The sequence below is a fragment of the Littorina saxatilis genome, linkage group LG4 (assembly GCF_037325665.1).
Source record: "Littorina saxatilis isolate snail1 linkage group LG4, US_GU_Lsax_2.0, whole genome shotgun sequence".
Classification (NCBI taxonomy): domain Eukaryota; kingdom Metazoa; phylum Mollusca; class Gastropoda; order Littorinimorpha; family Littorinidae; genus Littorina; species Littorina saxatilis.
The window spans coordinates 63672057-63692780 of NC_090248.1; the positions used below are offsets into that span (position 1 = coordinate 63672057).

Genomic DNA, 20724 nt, shown 5'->3' on the forward strand with positions numbered 1-20724 from the left:
TCTCTCTCTCTCTCTCTCTCTCTCTCTCTCTCTCTCTCTCTCTCTCTCTTTCTCTCTCTCTCTCCGTCTATTCACACAGAGGCATTCATGTAGCATAGGTATACACAGACACACACACATGTGTGCACACACACACACATACACACACACACACACACACACACACAGACTGATCTGTGTGTGTTCTCTATTCAATTTGGTTTTATGTCTTATGTCTTACCGAATTTTGTCAAAAGCAGAAATGCTTCCGTAATATTATTGTACAGTATGAAAAGTCGGGCTGAAAGGGTACAAGATACATTGTTCACCTTCTTGTTTATTGTTATTTTCATTATGAGTAGCGTTCCTTCGTTATTTTATTTAGCCTCCAATATCTGCAAGATGTTACCTGTAGATGTACTGTTATTTTAGACTTATAACTAAACGGCAAAATGGCAGCATCGTTTGAAGTATAAAAAAAAAGGGTAGCGCCGTACTGTATGGCAGCTTGCTTTCTCCAGTGAGAAAGCAGCCCGAATTTCCATGAGGGTAACCTCACAGGACTGTATAATCTAATCTAATTTAATTTAATCTAATCTAAATATCTTCAGGTCATATTATGCAGACATTCCTCTACACCCAGGTATCCCAGGTGAGTTTGTGTGTGTGCGAGTGAGTTTATTTGTTACGTCTAAACATGCTTTGAAACCATACTTTTATTTCATTAGCTTCACATATTTATTTCTGTTTCCTTATTGTTTTGTTTGTTGTGGTGGTTGTTTTATTTTTGATGGAAGAGGCAGTGGTGCTTGTGTGCTTCTTTAGTGAATATCATATGTTTAGTATTTGTTTAGGACAGGTTGTTAGACGAGGCAATGTGCCTTAAACGTTTCTTTATCCTTGACCTTGTCAAATAAAGTTAGTTCGTTTGTTTAAACACGCATACACTTGTGTGTCTCATCTAAAGTCGAGGTAACATCCAGGAACATTCCTCTAATGGTTTAAACGTATTTTCATCCTTGTCAAATAAAGTTAGTTCGTTTGTTTAAACACGCATACACTTGTGTGTCTCATCTAAAGTCAGGGTAACATCCAGGAACATTCCTCTAATGGTTTCACCGTTAATGCGTAAAACAACATTGTAATTCAATCAAGTTTGCGTTTTAATGAAACAGATCCTGTAATTGGTCAGAATGCCTTTACTCATTAAAAATTACCGGTCATTAATTGTCGATAACCACTCGCTAAAAAATCCATTAACAACCTGCTGGCGAGGCGCATTGATACAGCCTCAACTAGTCTCGGTTAGCTTTGAGGGTCATTTTACAAGTAGGAAATATGAAGGCCAACGAAATACCGAGACCATAAGGTATGCGAAGTGATGACGTCGAATACGTGACGTAAGTTGATGCATGAATTCTTCCGGACTACGTCAGTCAATTCCAAAGATCGCTTTTGTGATGAAAAGAATTTGTTTTAGAGTTTGCTGTCCAGAAACCCGTCAAACAAAAAGGGAAAATGTGTGTGAAAAAAAACAAAACAGGAGCAGAGGGATACGATAGGAATACAGAGACATATTTCTTGGGACTTGACCCTTGCAGGTAGTGTGTGAACAGAACAGAACCAATTCTGTCTGTTTACAACCGCATGAAAGCAGGAAAGAGATCGTCGTCAGATTGAATTACAATAACATTAACATGCTTCCATTTGAAACTTCTCGGTCTTCATCGTGGATTGACGCCCTCCCAAAGTCTAATTGAAGCCCTCCGTCGCGAACCTTTGGTCGGGCGTCAATCCCCGGTGAAGACCTCGAAGTTTCAAATGGAAGCATGTTAATGTGTAATTATCATCATCATTATGATGTTGATATGGTTTAATTTGTGAATGTGTTGCCACAGATGCGATGCTGAACGCCACAGCTGTGAGCCAGTCCAACGGCAGCCTGTGTCTGTGTTACCAAGAGCACGTCTCGTCCACGCTGCGTCCTACACGCACTGCTTCACCGCTGCAAACGCTGGTCAGACCTTTTTACAAATTTGGTCAAATGTTTTAACATAGACTGGGATTTAAGACGAGGGCCGTGGTGTATGTGTTAGTGTGTGTGTGTGTGTGTGTCTCTGTGTGTCTGTGTGTGTGTGGTTCGAGAAGGTACTGGACCCATCTTCATGAAACTGTACATTGTGAAATGCAGTGTGTTCAGTATCATTCTGTGACAGATTGTCTAAATGTATAAATTTTGCTTCACCCTACTTGTTGTTAGTTTCCCTATGACATTTCCAGTGTTGGATGTCTAGAGTGTTCTTATCTTCAAGCCAGATATTAATTGTGCGCAGTCGACTTTGCGAAGTCTACTTCAATAAGCTGTCTGCACGAAGCTTTGGCAATGCGTTTTTGGTATACAGGGTGACCAAAAAAAAAGAGTACCCAAACAAAACGTCATAAATTGAACAAAAATAAAGCAATTTTCATAAAATTTATTTACACACACAAGTAGCCTCTGCATGATTTGCACAGAAAATTTAGCGTTCTAGCTTGTCTTTCAGAAAAGTTATGCTCATTCTACAGAACATGCTCCAAATGGCCTCTGCGCCGCTGCAGGCAAACTTGAACTCGCCGCGCAAAGTTATCAATCACCCGCACACACTCCTGTTGCGAGATTCCGCGAATGGTTATTGTGATGGCTCTCTTGAGTTCTGTGATTGTCTGTGGGTTGTTCCTGAAGACGTTGTCTTTCAGGAACCCCCAAAGATAGAAATCTGGGGGATTTAAATCCGAGGGAGGCCATTTGGAGCATGTTCTGTAGAATGAGCATAACTTTCCTGAAAGACAAGCTAGAACGCTAACATTTTCTGTGCAAATCATGCAGAGGCTACTTGTGTGTATAAATAAATTTTATGAAGATTGCTTTATTTTTGTTCAATTTATGACGTTTTGTTTGGGTACTCTTTGTTTTGGGTCACCCTGTATATAGACCTTGCAAAGTCTTCGCGAAGTCAACTTCAGGCTCATTTAAGGACAGTCTTAAGGCGCTGCAAGAAGTTGAAGGTCTTCATTTTGTTTTTAGCAATCTTATAGTGATACCATTCATATGTTCATGTCTGGACCAAACTGGGCTAAACAAAAGAATTACCTTTGATTGAAAAACACCAACTTTTCAGCCATGTAAAGCAAAACCCGTGTTACTGATAGCCCCCAAAAGCTAAACATCATGTCGTTCTTTTAGAAACATTTCTGATAGGCTGTACAGTGGAACCCCCCTTTAAAGACCTCTCAATTTAAGACTTCTGCTTTTTTTTTAGACGTTCCTTTCCCGGATGTTCCGTTCATAGCCTCTGTAAATTTACCCCCATTTTAAGACTCCCTCCCTTTTAAGACCCTGTTTTCTCTGATTTATGAAGGTCGTAAAAAAGGGGGGTGGGGGGGGGGGGTAGTACGTTAGATGGTTGTATTAGAAACATTTGGGACGCATTCTGTTTCAGCAAGAAGAAGAAGGGGATCCTGGGACAGTGGATGTGAACTACTACGTCTTGATGGTACACCATGGTCAGTTTTGTATTGTATGTTTAATAGTTATCAATAGACGGTTTCTGGAAATGTGGTCGACCAGTTAAAACAACGATTTGCAGCGAATAACCGACTTTGATGTGTATGTAATGCAGTGTCTGCTTGACATGAACCAATTTGTTTCAAAAATACACACATCAGAGTTTACGATTTGTCCCGGCAATGTCAGATCGCTTGCCCTGAGTGATAGCCGATGACATATTTTGCCTGAGATTATATGAGTTTTGCTTGTGAGTTTTGCAAGTGAATCATGGTTCTGATGTGTACATTTTTGAAAGAAAAGGGCATCATATCAATTGGACACTGCATAACATCAGAGTCATGTTTTCGCTGTGATCTTGGTTTTATCTGGTCGACCACGTGTTTCCTGTCTGTACGAGTAAGTGGGGCGCAACTCTTCCACAATGCTTGCAAATCCAGACTGAGTTATTTCTGAAAATTGCCTCTTGCAGTTGTTTTTACATTTAGTCAAGTTTTGACTAAATGTTTTAACATAGAGGGGGAATCGAGACGAGGGTCGTGGTGTTTGTGTGTGTGTGTGTGTGTGTGTGTCTGTGCATGTGTCTGTGCGTGTGTGTGTAGAGCGATTCAGACCAAACTACTGGACCGATCTTTATGAAATTTTACATGAGAGTTCCTGGGAATGATATCCCCGGAGGCTTTTTGTTTTTTTTCGATAAATACCTTTGATGACGTCATATCCGGCTTTTTGTAAAAGTTGAGGCGGCACTGTCACACCCTCATTTTTCAATCAAAGTGATTGAAATTTTGGCCAAGCAATCTTCGACGAAGGCCGGACTTCGGTATTGCATTTCAGCTTGGTGGCTTAAAAATTAATTAATGACTTTGGTCATTAAAAATCTGAAAATTGTAAAAAATAAAAAAATTTTATAAAACGATCCCAATTATTTTATGTTCATCTTATTCTTCATAATTTTCGGATTCCAAAAACATATAAATATGTTATATTTGGATTAAAAACAAGCTCTGAAAATTAAGAATATAAAAATTATGATCAAAATTAAATTTTCGAAATCAATTTAAAAACACTTTCATCTTATTCCTTGTCGGTTCCTGATTCCCAAAACATATAGATATGATATGTTTGGATTAAAAACACGCTCAGAAAGTTAAAACGAAGAGAGGTACAGAAAAGCGTGCTATCCTTCTCAGCGCAACTACTACCCCGCTCTTCTTGTCAATTTCACTGCCTTTGCCATGAGCGGTGGACTGACGATGCTACGAGTATACGGTCTTGCTGACAAAATGGCATTGCGTTCAGTTTCATTCTGTAAGTTCGACAGCTACTTGACTAAATATTGTATTTTCGCCTTACGCGACTTGTTTTTGGCTCACGAAGTGTAGCCTATGCGATGCTAACTTTTGTCTGTCTGTGCGTGCGTGCGTGCGTATGTATGTATGTATGTATGTATGTCTGTGGTAGAAACTTTAACATTTGAAGACGTCATATTACATTGACGTCACATTATGACGTACGAGGGTTAGACGTCACGCGATGGAATTACTGAAAGTCTCGGTGATTGTTATTTTGAGCGGGCCGAGACTATTTGGCAGTCGTGTCCATGTAAGTAGGCAACATGCAGACAGACAGATCTAGATCTAGTGTCTCGCTTTCTTGCACAGTTTCACCTATGCTCTTTCTGTGTGTGTGTGTGTGTGTGTGTGTGTGTGTGTGTGTGTGTGTGTGTGTGTGTGTGTGTGTGTGTGTGTGTGTGTGTGTGTGTGTGTGTGTGTGTGTGTGTGTGTGTGACGGAGTGATTGAGTTTGTGTTACTGTTTGTCGATTTCTTACGTGAGCCTTGAAGGCTTCGCCTCTTGTGTTATTAAGAAATCATAACTTGAATAAGCAGTATGCACGCATTTGCTTGCGCACACATTTATTTGCATTTCCGATTCACTCGTCTGCATGCACGCACACATCCTTGCATCATGCAAGACTGACAGGGTGACGCAGTAGTCCCCCCTGTCACACGAAGCTGGTTTGCATCATGCAAGACTGACAGGGTGACACAGTAGTCCCCTCTGTCACACGAAGCTGGTTTGCATCATGCTAGACTGACAGGCTGACACAGTAGTCCCCTCTGTCACACGAAGCTGGTTTGCATCATGCAAGACTGACAGGGTGACACAGTAGTCCCCTCTGTCACACGAAGCTGGTTTGCATCATGCAAGACTGACAGGGTGACACAGTAGTCCCCTCTGTCACACGAAGCTGGTTTGCATCATGCAAGACTGACAGGGTGACGCAGTAGTCCCCCCTGTCACACGAAGCTGGTTTGCATTCACGGAGTTGTCTCCCTGCCTGGACATGAGCTATTTATAGTAGCTCGATGTTTTTCGTGTTGATAGATAGCACACCCGTGAGATGTGGAGTAGCTGTTTGTGCTGGGGTCTGGCTGCTGTTGTCACCTAGTATGCTCTTGCCAACCTCTGCGTTCACATAAGTTGTTTTTTTATCCTATTCAATACAAAATCTGTGTTTGTTTTGCAGCAAAGACTCTCCACGGCTGTGCAACAGGACTGCCTCGCCCTCTGCTGGCCGCAAAGCGAATCGTTTTCCAGTGGTTTGGTGGGTTTGTGTTTTGCTTAATACAGGGCTAACACCTTTCCGTTTTTGTCGGAAATCCGGTTTTTAAAAACTGTTAAAACTTTATTTTATTTTTTTGGTTTGGGTGGTTGATGGAGGCAAAATGTGTATTACTTTATAATTTATGAACGTACATTTTGGTACCAGGAGAGGCTGTTCTTTGGCCCTGCCGCCGTAGACCCTGGCCTTTCAGGTTTTTCACATTTTGTTGGTGTTAGCCCTGTTAATAGACCTCTCTTTCACACCTCCTGGGAGTTTGACATTTGGTAGCGATCAAAAGGGTAGCTTTTATTTTCTTGGAAGAAGGAGGAAGGTGATTATGACAGTGTAACATAGTGTGAGTAATTTCTTGTGTTAAATACTTGAGTTACAATTCATATGCAACATAGTGGAACCCTTCACAAATCTGAGAAAATCAGGTCTTAAAAAGGGGGGAGTCTTAAAATGGAGGTAGATACACAGAAAATCTCAAAAAGCCAGGTCTTAAATTGTAAGTTCTTAAAAGGGGGGTTCCACTTTATTTACCTGAACTGTGAATATCAGTCAGTGTCGCCCTATTAGTCAGTCGGCTAAGGACCGTTTTGGTTACTTTTTGGCGTCACGTTAGCAAACACATTTTTCTGATAGATTTTAACACCACAACACTAAATGTAAAGTTTTGGGGCAATATTCCAAACCAACGGTGAGAAAAACGTTGGTTTGTGTGTATGTTTTCCTTCTTTGGCGTTACTATTCTTGTTTTGAGGGTTGGGCTCATAAAACGGACATAAAAATTAAACCGCTTGACAGAAATTCTATAACTGTAAATCATTCGAAAGGGAAGGCATTCATGTACACGTTTGTGCCACTTAAAATGACGTCATAATCTGTTTATTTTTGTGAACTTGACAAGAAGAGCGGGGTAGTTGTTGCGCTGAGAAGGATAGCACGCTTTTCTGTCCCTCTCTTCGTTTTAACTTTCTGAGCGTGTTTAATCCAAACATATCATATCTATATGTTTTTGGAATCAGGAACCAACAAGGAATAAGATGAAAGTGTTTTTAAATTGATTACGAAAATTTAATTTTGATAATAATTTTTATATTTTTAATTTTTAGAGCTTGTTTTTAATCCAAATATAACATATTTATATGTTTTTAGAATCAGCAAATGATGGAGAATACGATGAACGTAAATTTGGATCGTTTTATAAAAAATATATATTTTTACAATTTTCAGATTTTTAATGACCAAAGTCATTGATTAATTTTTAAGCCACCAAGCTGAAATGCAATACCGAAGTCTGGGCTTTGTTGAAGATTACTTGACCAAAATTTCAACCAATTTAATTGAAAAATGAGAGTGTAACAGTGCCGCCTCAACTTTCACGAAAAGCCGGATATGACGTCATCAAATACATTTATAAAAAAAAAAAAAAAAAAATGTCTGGGGATATCATTTCCAGGAACTCTCATGTCAAATTTCATAAAGATCGGTCCAGTAGTTTAGTCTGAATCGCTCTACACACACACACAGACACACACACACACACGCACATACACCACGACCCTCGTCTCGATTCCCTCCTCTACGTTAAAACATTTAGTCAAAACTTGACTAAATGTAAAAAGGAGGAATAATTGCAATCTCACACACACACACACACACACACACACACACACACACACACTTACACACACACACATGCACACACGCACGCACGCACGCATACACACACACACACACACGCGCGCACGCACGCACACACGCGCACAAACACACACACACACACACACACACACACACACACACACACACACAAAGACACATACACAAACATACCGACAAAATGACAGACATACACACAGTGAGACAAACCGACACAGAAACACCCACACATGCACGCACGCACTTATGTACGCGAACAAAGACGTAGAGATGCTTATAGAGAAACACTTACGCAACCAAAAAAACACGCACACAAACACACAGACAGACAAACTTCATTCTTGGTAGAGAAATGCATTTCTTACTGTGTTGCTTTCTCTTTAAGTGCACCTACCTCGCAGAGAGAGAGAGAGAGAGAGAGAGAGAGAGAGAGAGAGAGAGAGAGAGAGAGAGAGAGAGAGAGAGAGAGAGAGAGAGAGAGAGAGAGAGAGAGAGAGAGAGAGAGAGAGAGAGAGAGAGAGAGAGAGAGAGAGAGAGAGAGAGAGAGAGAGAGAGAGAGACACACACACAGACAGACAGACAGAGACACAGAGAGAAAGAGAGAGATAGACAGACTGATAGACAGACAGAGGGAGAGACAAACATACGAACACACAGACAGACATAGACAAACACACAAACAAAGACACACAGACAGACTTCACTATTGTATGTGCAAGTAATTTTGTTAAACCACACGTTACGTTCACTACTGAACGTGTAACCATGTAAAACGTTACTATCTCTTTATATGTGTTTACTTGCATTGTAATCCTGGGGGGGGGGGGGGGGGGGTATAAATGTATGTAACGCGCAATACATGCCTTTTAACTTACTAGAATTGGAATTGTCATTTAAAGACTAGCATAAGAGTGTGACACGTGGTTCATTCGTTATTACCTTATTACAAAAAGAAAAAAGATAACGGCACTGACGCTACCGGAAATAGAATTTATCAGTGAAATTCTACCATCAATTTAGTAATCGATGCGATGTAAAATTATCCTAAAACTGTGGTATGATCACGACATCGTTTAACATTTAGGATCAAATGGTGCCAATGTGTCCACAATGCACTAATCACAGACAACAGTTATACGCTTTACGTACATGTAACTCTCCAACTGACATTGTCTGCCACTTGAAACAAATGACTTTCGAAGGAAAATTAACTCCTATATATAAATATTATGTATGATTTTTAATAATTACTTGCACTTTTTGAAAATAAAGCTTTTTCTACGATAAGGTGTTTACCTCCTAAATGTATAAGTCATCCGGTAGAAAAACCGGAAGTATCGTGTACTAAGCATATGTATATGTTTAAAAAGTTAATTGTGTTAATGTAGAACATCTTGCCTATGTATATGTTTAGGTTTTGAATACTTTAGGGGAAAAGCATAGCCATTATTCAGTCATCTTTAACTAACACCCCTAATCTCAGGGCCCATTTTGTTAGTGGGGGTAGGGTTTCAATCAGTCAAAAATCACTTTCATTCAATATTGTCTGCCATTTCAAATACATACACGTAATTGCACAATTTCTTGAATTTTAAGATGCTTTAACTGACTATACCAAGAAAACCTGCACTTTTTGTAGAATTAGTTTTTTTTCCATGATTTATGTTTAAAAATGTCAATTCTTACGACAAAAAATGCTAACAGTTGCCTCACCAGACGACACGTACCTACGACGTGAATCGTGTCTGCCAATTAAAATGCATATATTTTGAAATAAGGGGAATCATAACATATTTCACTGTGAAGTGTCTCACTCTAATATCTTCTGGGTTCATGGTGTATTTGGTTAAGTGAATTGCAGATAAGGTTTTTTGAAAATGACAGCTATACATATATTTTATTAAAACTGAAACTGGTGGAGTGAAAAACAGACCTGTTTTGAAGAAGTCGTACTAAAATCATTTATGGCCTTGAACTTCACAGTTTGCGTGTTATCTTTTAAAGAAAACCCGTTTTCATCACTAACAATGACCTAATTTACACATACATATCGGTCGGTCATAGTCGCGTTTTTATTAGAGGTAGTGTACAAAATGTCGTTTTGTACGTTTAAATTACATGTCCATTATTTTAGTCATATATCAATCAATAAGTAAATGCGCATACTTTTATTAAACGTTACTTTCACTTTAAGATCGCTTCTAACATTTAGTATAATTTCTGACAAATGCACGCTATGTAATAAATTGATAATATTATGGACGCCATGTGGTAAAACCGGAAGTTGAATTATTTTGCGATAGCAAAATCCTTTTACAATGATCACTTTCCTTTTATATTGAGCTGATCTTTAACGTTATGGGTAAAAATCTAACATATTGAACCAAATTATCCTTTTTCAAGCCTGTGTATGTGTAAACTCTTTTTTGCTTCGACCCGGTTCGGTTTTCGGAGTTGATTCAGAATCATCCATTATTTATCTTATATGACTGTTGTTTTCCTCGGTAAATTAACAATTGTTGATGTAAAATAATTCTAGCTGTGAGAATAAACAATTTTCAAGATGTTTTTGATTGCGGTTTCAACCAGGCGTTCAGTTAGCTATACATATCGATTGAGAAAATGGCATTTCCTGTTTTGTCGTCCGCATGTTATACAGATGTTGTTAAAAATAAAACTGTGTATACGAATTAGGCATTTTACTTGCTGTCTGATGGCAACAATCTTTAGCTTTCGTTTAAGGTATAATTTGCTTATATCCGTATGCAGTCAAGCGGTACATGACGTTTTTTTGTAACCTACCCCCTGCGTCATGGCTGCATTTTTGCAGAATATGGGTCATGTTACAAAAACGCTTCTCATTCTTAGGTGGTTGGGTTTAGCCATTTGTCGTTTACCGAACTGTGGCTGCAAATAAAACGAACTTTCCAAAAAACATAATATCTAATGTGACCACCAAAAGTAACCCTCCCACTATAGCCAGCCAGGTGACTATATGACAAACGATGGCCAGCTTATGTGCATTTCTTTTGTGCAAAGTGTATTTTGGCACACAATTAGTTACCTGTACTCTCAACTTATATAACTCTTTGTCAGCAGACGTGCCTCACCATATTATCTTAATTAATATTCATTTGTCAGACATAATCAGTGATGATATTTACCTGTCAAGTGTCAGACATAATCAGTGATGATATTTACCTGTGCGTGTGTCAGACATAATCAGTGATGATTTTTACCTGTGCGTGTGTCAGGCATAATGATTGATGACATTTACCTGATGGTGACAGGCGACTACCTGACGGTGACCATGCCAGGTGTGTTCTGCCACCTACTGAATGTCAACCTGGACTATGAGCCGTGCCATCACATCTTGCTGCACAGTGAGTGGGGCTAGGTGGAGAGACAGAGACAGACAGACAGACAGACAGATATAGAGAGAGACAGACAGAGAAAGACAGACAGACAGAGAGATACAGGCAGGCAGACAGAGAGAGACAGACAGAGAGAGACATTCAGGCAGACAGAGTCAGACAGACAGGCAGACAGACAGAGAGAGAGAGAGAGAGAGTGTGTGTGTGTGTGTGTGAGTATAATTTTCTTTTGTTCTTTAGCCTTTCGAGCATCTTACTCTTAGATACTGTTGTCATTATTTCTTTGATTTTCTGGTGACTTCCATTCGCACACAAAAATACAAAGCATTTTTAAATGAAATTTTTTTGTCAAAACTGTGTGTTGCACATCACACAACTCTGTAACTATGGTGAGAAAATGTAGTAATGAATGAATCTTCAGAGAGAAATAAGGATGTTCAGCCACTTTAGCAGTGCAATACTCTCTGGCCTTACTGGACGGATGAAAAGCGGTAAGTGTGAGCATCAACGTGTTATTTTTCACAGGGATGGCCAAATCGGGCCAGCCGGGCGAGTAACTTCAAGAAAGTAACTTGCCCGGCAGAAATTTCGCTGGCCCGGTACTTACCACAGTTGATCTGCAGTGTTTATATGGCTTTAAAACTCGATATTACAACCAAAATGGTCGCATTTGACCAGAATGTTCATTGGCCTGCCGGGCGAGTTGCCAGGCGGTTTCTATTAGCCAGGCGGATTTTTTAATCGTCCCTGGGGACTGGGCGGACGATTTGGCCTTGCCTGCTCCACCCCTTCTCCACCCATTCTTGTAAAGTCATCTGCACGGAGTTGTTATTGCTCCTTTTTCACACAATCAAAAAACAAGAACTGTAGGTTATTAGAATATTTAATTATTGAAAAACAAAACGTTACATTAACAGTACGTCGACTAAGTGGTCTTTTCAGTCTACTTAAAAGATCATTGGGTCAACGTACTATATGTAACGTTTTGTTTTGTCAATATTCAAACATTCCAATAACCCACAATTCTTGTTTTTTGATTCTGAATTTTGGAACATTAGCAGTCTATCTGTTTTTGGGTCCCTTTTTCACAGACCAAGAAATCCCCACGACGACAAAGCCACCAGTTCCCAGCAGCACCGTCACCACCAGCACCAGCCAGACAACCTCCAAACCCGTCATCAGCAGCGAAAAATCCTCCGCCTCAAATTCCACAGACATGTCAGACCCGACACAGGACCTTGGCGCTGCTGCCATAGAAGTCTACGAGCCGTCCAAAGATCGTGGAAACAGGGGAAGAGGTGATGATTCTCCAAAAACTCCAGAAACGCCATCAGAAGATCCGCAAAGAATTTTGTCCCAGGTTTCTGCATCGTCGCAAAACCTTAGCCCTCCGCCAGGTGATCTGCAAGGTATTACTGTAGATAGTATCAGAAGTACATTAACTAGAAGTGGTTAACAACCATTACATGCAGTCTATGGGAGGTAATACAATCGCCCATGGGGCTTTTTCAAAAAGCCAATGTTACTAAAAATTGAATGGGTTACTCTGGGAAATCGTTCACATGGAGTACTCAATAATTATGCACTTTCAAAAGCAAACTCAAGTCGCATTAATTTTAAGTGTGACCGACTTTCTGTTGGCACTGCAGATCCCAAATGCATTGACCAATCGCCAAAAAGGCGATGACGATGACGTCAATTCATAAAAGGATTTCCGTACCCAGAATTCCAAATGGTTTTGAAGATTTTGTTCGGTACGATGACCCTCTATGGCTGGTTTATTACCGTACTTTCCGGGTCATAAGGCGCGACTTTTTTCCTCGAGTTCGACCCCTGCGTCTTGTATAACGAAGCGTCTAATCCGTGTATGAAATACGAAAAAAATCAAAGAGACCGCCTGAGTACCAGTCAAACAACTTGTGATAATGCATGTTTCAGCTACTAGGTACTGCCCTGGCCAAGTTTCCTCGAGCTCTCAAGCCACCCAGCTATCACAATGCCTGCCTTTGATCTGGCCGCACACACAGAGCACACATAATTATTTCCACTCTGTTAAACTCGGTCACTGACCGGTCACTGACCCGGTGCAGGAAGTATTTCCTCTCTCAGATATGACAGGGGAACCACCTCTCATGGCAAAAACTGGGTCATTGACCCCTGGGAAGAAGGTCGTGTCTATAAACAAGGCCACCCAGCTATCACAATGTCTTTGATCTCGCCGCACACACAGAGTTCGACTCTGTTAAACTCGGTCACTGACCGGTCACTGACCCCAAAGCAGGAAGTGATTCCTCTCTCAGATATGACAGGAACCACCTCTCATGGCAAAAACTGGGTCATTGACCCCTGGGAAGAAGGTCGTGTCTATAAACAATGGACCTGGCTTTGATCTCGCCGGCTTATTTTCATTCTTCGACTACCGGTATACTTTTTGACTCACATGCGAAGCAAAAGTGAGTCTATGTACTCACCCGAGTCGTCCGTCCGTCCGTCCGGACGTCCGGACGTCCGTCCGTCCGTCCGGAAAACTTTAACGTTGGATATTTCTTGGACACTATTCAGTCTATCAGTACCAAATTTGGCAAGATGGTGTATGATGACAAGGCCCCAAAAAACATACATAGCATCTTGACCTTGCTTCAAGGTCAAGGTCGCAGGGGCCATAAATGTTGCCTAAAAAACAGCTATTTTTCACATTTTTCCCATTTTCTCTGAAGTTTTTGAGATTCAATACCTCACCTATATATGATATATAGGGCAAAGTAAGCCCCATCTTTTGATACCAGTTTGGTTTACCTTGCTTCAAGGTCAAGGTCACAGGAGCTCTTCAAAGTTGGATTGTATACATATTTTGAAGTGACCTTGACCCTGAACTATGGAAGATAACTGTTTCAAACTTAAAAATTATGTGGGGCACATGTTATGCTTTCATCATGAGACACATTTGGTCACATATGATCAAGGTCAAGGTCACTTTGACCCTTATGAAATGTGACCAAAATAAGGTAGTGAACCACTAAAAGTGACCATATCTCATGGTAGAAAGAGCCAATAAGCACCATTGTACTTCCTATGTCTTGAATTAACAGCTTTGTGTTGCATGACCTTGGATGACCTTGACCTTGGGTCAAGGTCACATGTATTTTGGTAGGAAAAATGTGTAAAGCAGTTCTTAGTGTATGATGTCATTGCTAGGTTTAGTTACCCTAAAGGTCGAGGTCAAGCATGTGAGTCGTATGGGCTTTGCCCTTCTTGTTCAATTTTGGTGCGCCATATCGGCCCCCTGCGCCCAATGGGTGACTGGATTACAATTTTTTTTTAAAGAAGGGGGTGCGCCTTAGATAACGAAGCGCCTTGTCACCCGGAAAGTACGGTATATAAAGGGAAGCAAGCAGTTAAAAGCATGCGTTGACAGAGCCAATGAAGGATAATAGAAACTTATAAGATCATATATTTATGATAGTATTTATAAGGTGTATCAATGTTGTCACATCCACCATCATGGTAATTTGGGTATATTTTTATTTAGTCTACCAGTTTTTGGTTCAGTTCATTCCCTATTGGATTTTAGACCTTGTTTTCAGAAGTTTTCATAATATCTGTATATTTACTTGTATGTTTAAGAGCCCCTCCTCATTAAAATGGTATATTTATTGGATACAATCTTGTTCCACTCTAGGCGTGGGCTCCCCAGTTCCCTCTCCTCTGGCGGGTCTGAGTCTGTCGCCACCAGGGCGTCTGGGGTCGGAGGTTTCTTGCGACGTGATTTCGGTGATTGACAGGGAGTGTTTCAAGCTGGGACAGGTGCTCATGTCGTGCTACGGCTTTTCACGGGAGTCTGGAGTGGCAGGTAGGTGTTCCTTCTTTTTCAGGACCTACTTTTTCACATGCTTTTTTCATAACCTCTGTAAATTTACCTTCATTTTAAAACTCCCTCCTTTTTTAGACCTAAAAGAATTGGAGAAAATCAGATCATACAAAGGAGGTACCTGATTTTTTCCGATTGTTTGGGGGTCTTAAAAGGGGGGAGGGTTCCACTGTAGTAACAAAAGTGGGTTTTGCCGTGTTGATCAAACTGTAATTTACTTCCATTTTTAGACTCTCTCCTTTAAAGACCAGATTTTCTCAGAATTTTTGAGCTTTTCAAGGGAGGATGGAAAAGGGGGGGGGGGGGTGTGTAAGGATTAGATCTGACAGGTCGTCTGTCTGGTTTAATTGTAACTACTTTCAGGTTGCTGTGAAAGAAATCCTTACATTTCAGTTTGAGCTGCACTTTCTTCAAGTGTTGTTGAGTTTGACATATATTCACACTGCCACAGAACTAATAAGCTCCATGGCATGCAACCTTTGTGTGTGTATAAATCAGCAATGTAAAGGTCAACCCTATGCATCCATCATTGTCAACACTGGTGTTTGCTGAGGACAACTATGCAGGTATTCTGTTTGCAGGTATTCTGTTTGCAGGTATTCTGTTTGCAGGTATTCTGTTTGCAGGTATTCTGTTTGCAGGTGCCAATACGATCAATACGGTCGGTGAAAAAAAAAATCCTAGACTAGTTTTCTTCACAGGCGCATCCCGAGGCCAATCAAGTATTTTGAAACACCCATTTTGCGGCTCTTGTGGCATGTCACGTGATGTGCAGTCTCGCTTAACCCAGGTCCGTTCACCCTATGTATGGATCATTGACAACACTGGTGTTTGCTGAAGACAACTATGCAGGTATTGTGTGTGCAGGTGCCAACTTGTACGATTCTCGCACAGGCTACATCTGGCGACTGGCGTCCAACTCAGACAGTCTGGTCAAGTCGTTCAAGGCTGCGTACTGGTCAACCAAGCTGGCTATTCTGCACTATTTGATTCTGCTGCGCACACGAGACATCTCCACAATGAGACAGGTGGGTACACGAGACATCTCCACAATGAGACAGGTGGGTACACGAGACATCTCCACAATGAGACAGGTGGGTACACGAGACATCTCCACAATGAGACAGGTGGGAACACGAGACATCTCCACAATGAGACAGGTGGGTACACGAGACATCTCCACAATGAGACAGGTGGGAACACGAGACATCTCCACAATGAGACAGTTGGGTACATGAGACATCTCCACAATGAGACAGGTGGGTACACGAGACATCTCCACAATGAGACAGGTGGGTACACGAGACATCTCCACAATGAGACAGGTGGGTACACGAGACATCTCCACAATGAGACAGGTGGGTACACGAGACAGAGGCTATGAATAAAACATCTGAGAAAGCAAGGTCTTAGTAAGGGGGAAAACTGTTTATTGATGTGTGTGTGTGTGTGTGTGTTCTATTGTCTCTTATTTTGTAATGTAGAACTTTCAGCTGCAATCATAATTAACAACTAATTGATGTGTGTGTGCGTTTGTGTGTGCGTGTGCGTGTGTGTGCATGCGTGTGTGTGCGTGCATGTGTGTGTGTGTGTGCGTGCACGTATGCGTGCATGCGTGCGTGTGTGTGCGTGTGTGTGTGCATGCATGTGTGTGTGTGTGTGTGCGCGGGTGCATGTGTGCGGGTGTGTGTGTGCGGGTGCGCGTGTGCGGGTGTGCGGGTGTGTGTGCGGTGTGGTGTGTGTGTCTGTCTGTGTGTGTGTCTGTGTCTGTGTGTCTGTGTCTGTGTGTGTGTCTGTCTGTCTGCGTGTGTGTCTGTGTGTGTGTGTCTGTCTGTCTGTGTGTGTGTGTGTGTCTGTCTGTGTGTGTGTGTGTGTTGTGTGTGTGTGTGGTGTGGTGTGGTGTGCGTGTGTGTGGTGTGTGTGTGTGTGTGTGTGCAGGTGTTTGAGACACTGACCGCTGATCCCACAGCCCCAGAGACCGCCAACTTCCTGTCTGAATATCTTGTTGGTAAGCCATATTGAAAGCCAAAGGTACAGTTGTGAAACTTGGGCAACAGCTATAAATACAACCTGAATTTTTTGCCTTTTTTATAAGTTGAAATCTGGTAATGATGAAATTAAGTGAATTGTCAGCCGATCATACCGGATGGGCTAAATGATTTGGTTGAAAGATTTTTGTACTGAAAAGTATTGTGTAGATCCTGCATTCATTGCTTGTACTTACGCCATTTGCCATCACCGAGTCACTGGTTTCTGTACGAGCTAGACTCCATACTTCTCCGGAGATAATAAAACTGATCAGTAGACATAATAATCTTTCTTTGTCGCCTTCAAGATGCTGTTGCAAAGTTTTCTCTCAGTGTCCGACTGTTTATCACAAATGCAGATAATTTCACTGTTGATTTTGTTCCAGTTACAGATCTTTTTATGTTGTTGGTGGTACAATCAGAAAGTGTTATAAAAATTAACTTTCTATCAGTGTCACAGTAACTTTCAAATCATTTAGTTTCTTCTTTTTTGGCAGGAATATAATTATGTGCATGATACATTTACATGACGCGGTCTCGGAGGAACACTGACTGTCTCGATCTATGTAAAATGTAATATTTCGGTCAAAAATACAAATAACATTAATGTAGGCTGTGATTGTTATTTACATTTTTTTTTTAACTCTAAGGCATCAACTAATAAATTGTGTTTACACTTGCAGCATCAACCTTTGCCAGCATGAAGAAGAAAGCCGACAGGGAGACAACTCAGCTTCTGACCTTCACCACAGCTGACACCTTCAGGGGTCAGTTTGAAAAAGTAGGTCAAGGACGTTGCTGTAGTTTGAGTCAGTAGATATATAGCTGTTGTGGTTGTGTGTATAGTTATGACTGATTCTTTTAAGTGACGTTATTTTTGTTCTAATAAACTGGAAACAAACAGAAAATTTACCTGCACTCTGGCATGTGTGAACATGAGGTATTTCCTATGTTCTGATTTCTCACAAGTTTCAAAAGCTTAATTTGCGTAATAAAAACTTGCATTTTGAGGAAGAGATGCGAGATATGCAATGAAAATGTAAAACTAATACAATTACTTTAAAAAAAATTTCTTTACATTTTCAGTGTTCTCACCACCTTTGAAGGCAATTAAAACTGTCTTTCAAGGTGGTGAGAAAATTGAAAAAGTAAACACAAAAATTTACAATATTTGAGTAATTACAAGCAAAAAGTTGAATAACTTATGATCATTACCCTGCCGTCATAACATTTGTTCCTTTTCTATCCCGGAATGCCAGCGGAAAGCAACTTACACGAGTAACGTACATAACTTGTGATCAGTACCACACCGACGGGAGCAGTGGCGTGGTGGTAAGTCGTCGGCCTCCTAATCGGGAGGTCGTGAGTTCGAATCCCGGTCGCTGCCGCCAGGTGGGTTAAGAGTGGAGATTTTTCCTATCTCCCAGGTCAACTTATGTGCAGACCTGCTAGTGACTTAACCCCCTTCGTGTGTACACGCAAGCACAAGACCAACTGCGCACGGAAAAGATCCTGTAATCCATGTCGGAGTTCGGTGTGTTATGGAAACATGAAAATACCCAGCATGCCTACTCAACGAAAGCGGAGTGAGCTGACAATGCTCTCAGAGTATAGTGTGGGGAACCCAAATGGGCAAACGAGCTCACACGAAACCAGAAAAATTTTGGAACGCTGAAGAAGATGAAGAAGTACCACACCATCATACAGACCTGGGAACTCATACGATTTCGTCGTATTTTGTACGCTTGGTTGTCTATAAAATACGATCAGTATGGTCGGTGGAGGAAAAAAAAACTGATCAAAAACATTCCTAGACTACTTTTCACCACAAGCGCATCTCAAAGCCGATCCAGTATTTAGATGTTTGAATGCTGTGTGGAGTGCACTCATTTTTCTGAAAATACACCAATTTTCTTAAAGAATGTTCCAAGCGCAAAACAGGGGTTCCCAAGTCTGAACATAACATTTGTTCCTTTTCTCTCCCAGAATGCGAGCGGAGAGCGACTTGCGCGAGTGACATACATCTCGCTGGACAGCGTCAATATCAGTACCAAGGTTTCCCAGGAACGGCGGCGACGCACTTCTGAAGACACCTGGGACTTGCTTCGACGCAGCCTGCGATTCAAACAAATGCCGCCCCCAAGTCGATTCTCCCATGAGCATGTGCTTCGAGCTCTGCAGAAAGACATCGATACCAACGGTTCGCCCACAAAGGTGTGTTTTGCTGTGGAAGAAATGGTTGTGTGTGTGTGTGTGTGTGTGTGTGTGTGTGTGTGTGTGTGTGTGTGTGTGTGTGTGTGTGTGTGTTAGTGTGTGTGTGTGTGTGTCCCCATTTGTGGTGTGTGTGTGTCCCCATTTGTGGTGAGAGACAAAGACATAGTGTTTGGGATCTTCTTCTTCTTGGTTGTTGTTCACTTAGACAAGGTCTCGGATACATAGAGAAAAATACTTCCGTAGAAATGTTTTAGGTGTGAGCTTCCTTCTGTAACAACATCCTTGTTGTCATCTTCATTATCAAGAGCATCATTGTTCAGTGTCTTTATTCCAGCTGTCTTTAGTGTCGATTCTTCCACTGTTGTTCTCTCTTGGGAAAGAAATTATTTAGGAAGGGTTTATCAGACAAAAACACTGACAAAATGTGTATAGCAAATATTCATTATGTCATGATCAGGTGGTTGGCTGCAGTTGTTGGCTATGAGAGGGATACATTTAGCTGAGGGTATGAGAGGGATACATATAGCTGAGGGTATGAGAGGGATACATATAGCTGAGGGTATGAGAGGGATACATATAGCTGAGGCTATGAGAGGGATACATATAGCTGAGGCTATGAGAAGGATACATATAGCTGAGGGTATGAGAGGGATACATATAGCTGAGGCTATGAGAGGGCCGTAGATCGGTTGGTAGAGCACTGGACTCGTGATCCTAGGGTCACAGGTTCAAATCCAGGATGGAATGGACAGGGGTCAACATACACTCCAGTCTCAGAGATGGTATCCATGTCTCACCCCCATGTAACCTCAGTAGCACGTAAGAGACCTTGGTCATTTTACCATTTGTGCCGATGGCTGACTCTACACCTCAACATGCATTACCAGGGTAGCGTGACTCTTGTTGCTGCTAGCTTTCCACTGGGATGAAGCGACCCGGATTTCCAAGCAATTTTTGGGATTAATAAATGAAATAAGAGACCGACACACTTAATGAGATAGGATGGTTCTTTTAATGAGATAGGATGGTTCTTTTAATGAGATAGGATGGTTCTTTTAATGAGATAGGATGGTTCTTTTAATGAGATAGGATGGTTCTTTTAATGAGATAGGATGGTTCTTTTAATCCAGTAGTAATGAGAGACTGACACACTTAATGAGATAGGATGGTTCTTTTAATCCAGTAGTAATGAGAGACTGAGACACTTAATGAGATAGGATGGTTCTTTTAATGAGATAGGATGGTTCTTTTAATGAGATAGGATGGTTCTTTTAATGAGATAGGATGGTTCTTTTAATGAGATAGGATGGTTCTTTTGATCCAGACCTGTGTGTTTTTATCAGAAATGGACGTAAGTTAGTAATGAGAGACTGTCATACTTAATGAGATAGGATGGTTCTTTTGATCCAGACCTGTGTGTTTTTATCAGAAATGGACGTAAGTT

General features: G+C 41.1%; 1 protein-coding gene and 1 long non-coding RNA gene across 2 annotated transcripts in view; one reads left to right on the forward strand and one right to left on the reverse strand.

The window, feature by feature from the left end:
* LOC138965354 (protein pigeon-like) overlaps window positions 1–20724 on the forward strand; it is a 73388-nt gene that overhangs the window by 32916 nt on the left and 19748 nt on the right. Inside the window, exons 10-20 of the mRNA XM_070337493.1 lie at window positions 591–631; window positions 1878–1996; window positions 3459–3522; window positions 6055–6132; window positions 11088–11180; window positions 12263–12580; window positions 14851–15021; window positions 15907–16067; window positions 16978–17047; window positions 17750–17847; window positions 19053–19280. Of these exons, the coding sequence (XP_070193594.1) occupies window positions 591–631; window positions 1878–1996; window positions 3459–3522; window positions 6055–6132; window positions 11088–11180; window positions 12263–12580; window positions 14851–15021; window positions 15907–16067; window positions 16978–17047; window positions 17750–17847; window positions 19053–19280 (1441 nt within the window). The remainder of the gene's footprint in view (window positions 1–590; window positions 632–1877; window positions 1997–3458; window positions 3523–6054; window positions 6133–11087; window positions 11181–12262; window positions 12581–14850; window positions 15022–15906; window positions 16068–16977; window positions 17048–17749; window positions 17848–19052; window positions 19281–20724) is intronic.
* Window positions 12436–20724, reverse strand: part of LOC138965355 (uncharacterized) — a 34791-nt gene continuing 26502 nt past the window's right edge. Inside the window, exon 3 of the long non-coding RNA XR_011455423.1 lies at window positions 12436–12573. This is a non-coding gene — a long non-coding RNA (uncharacterized lncRNA). The remainder of the gene's footprint in view (window positions 12574–20724) is intronic.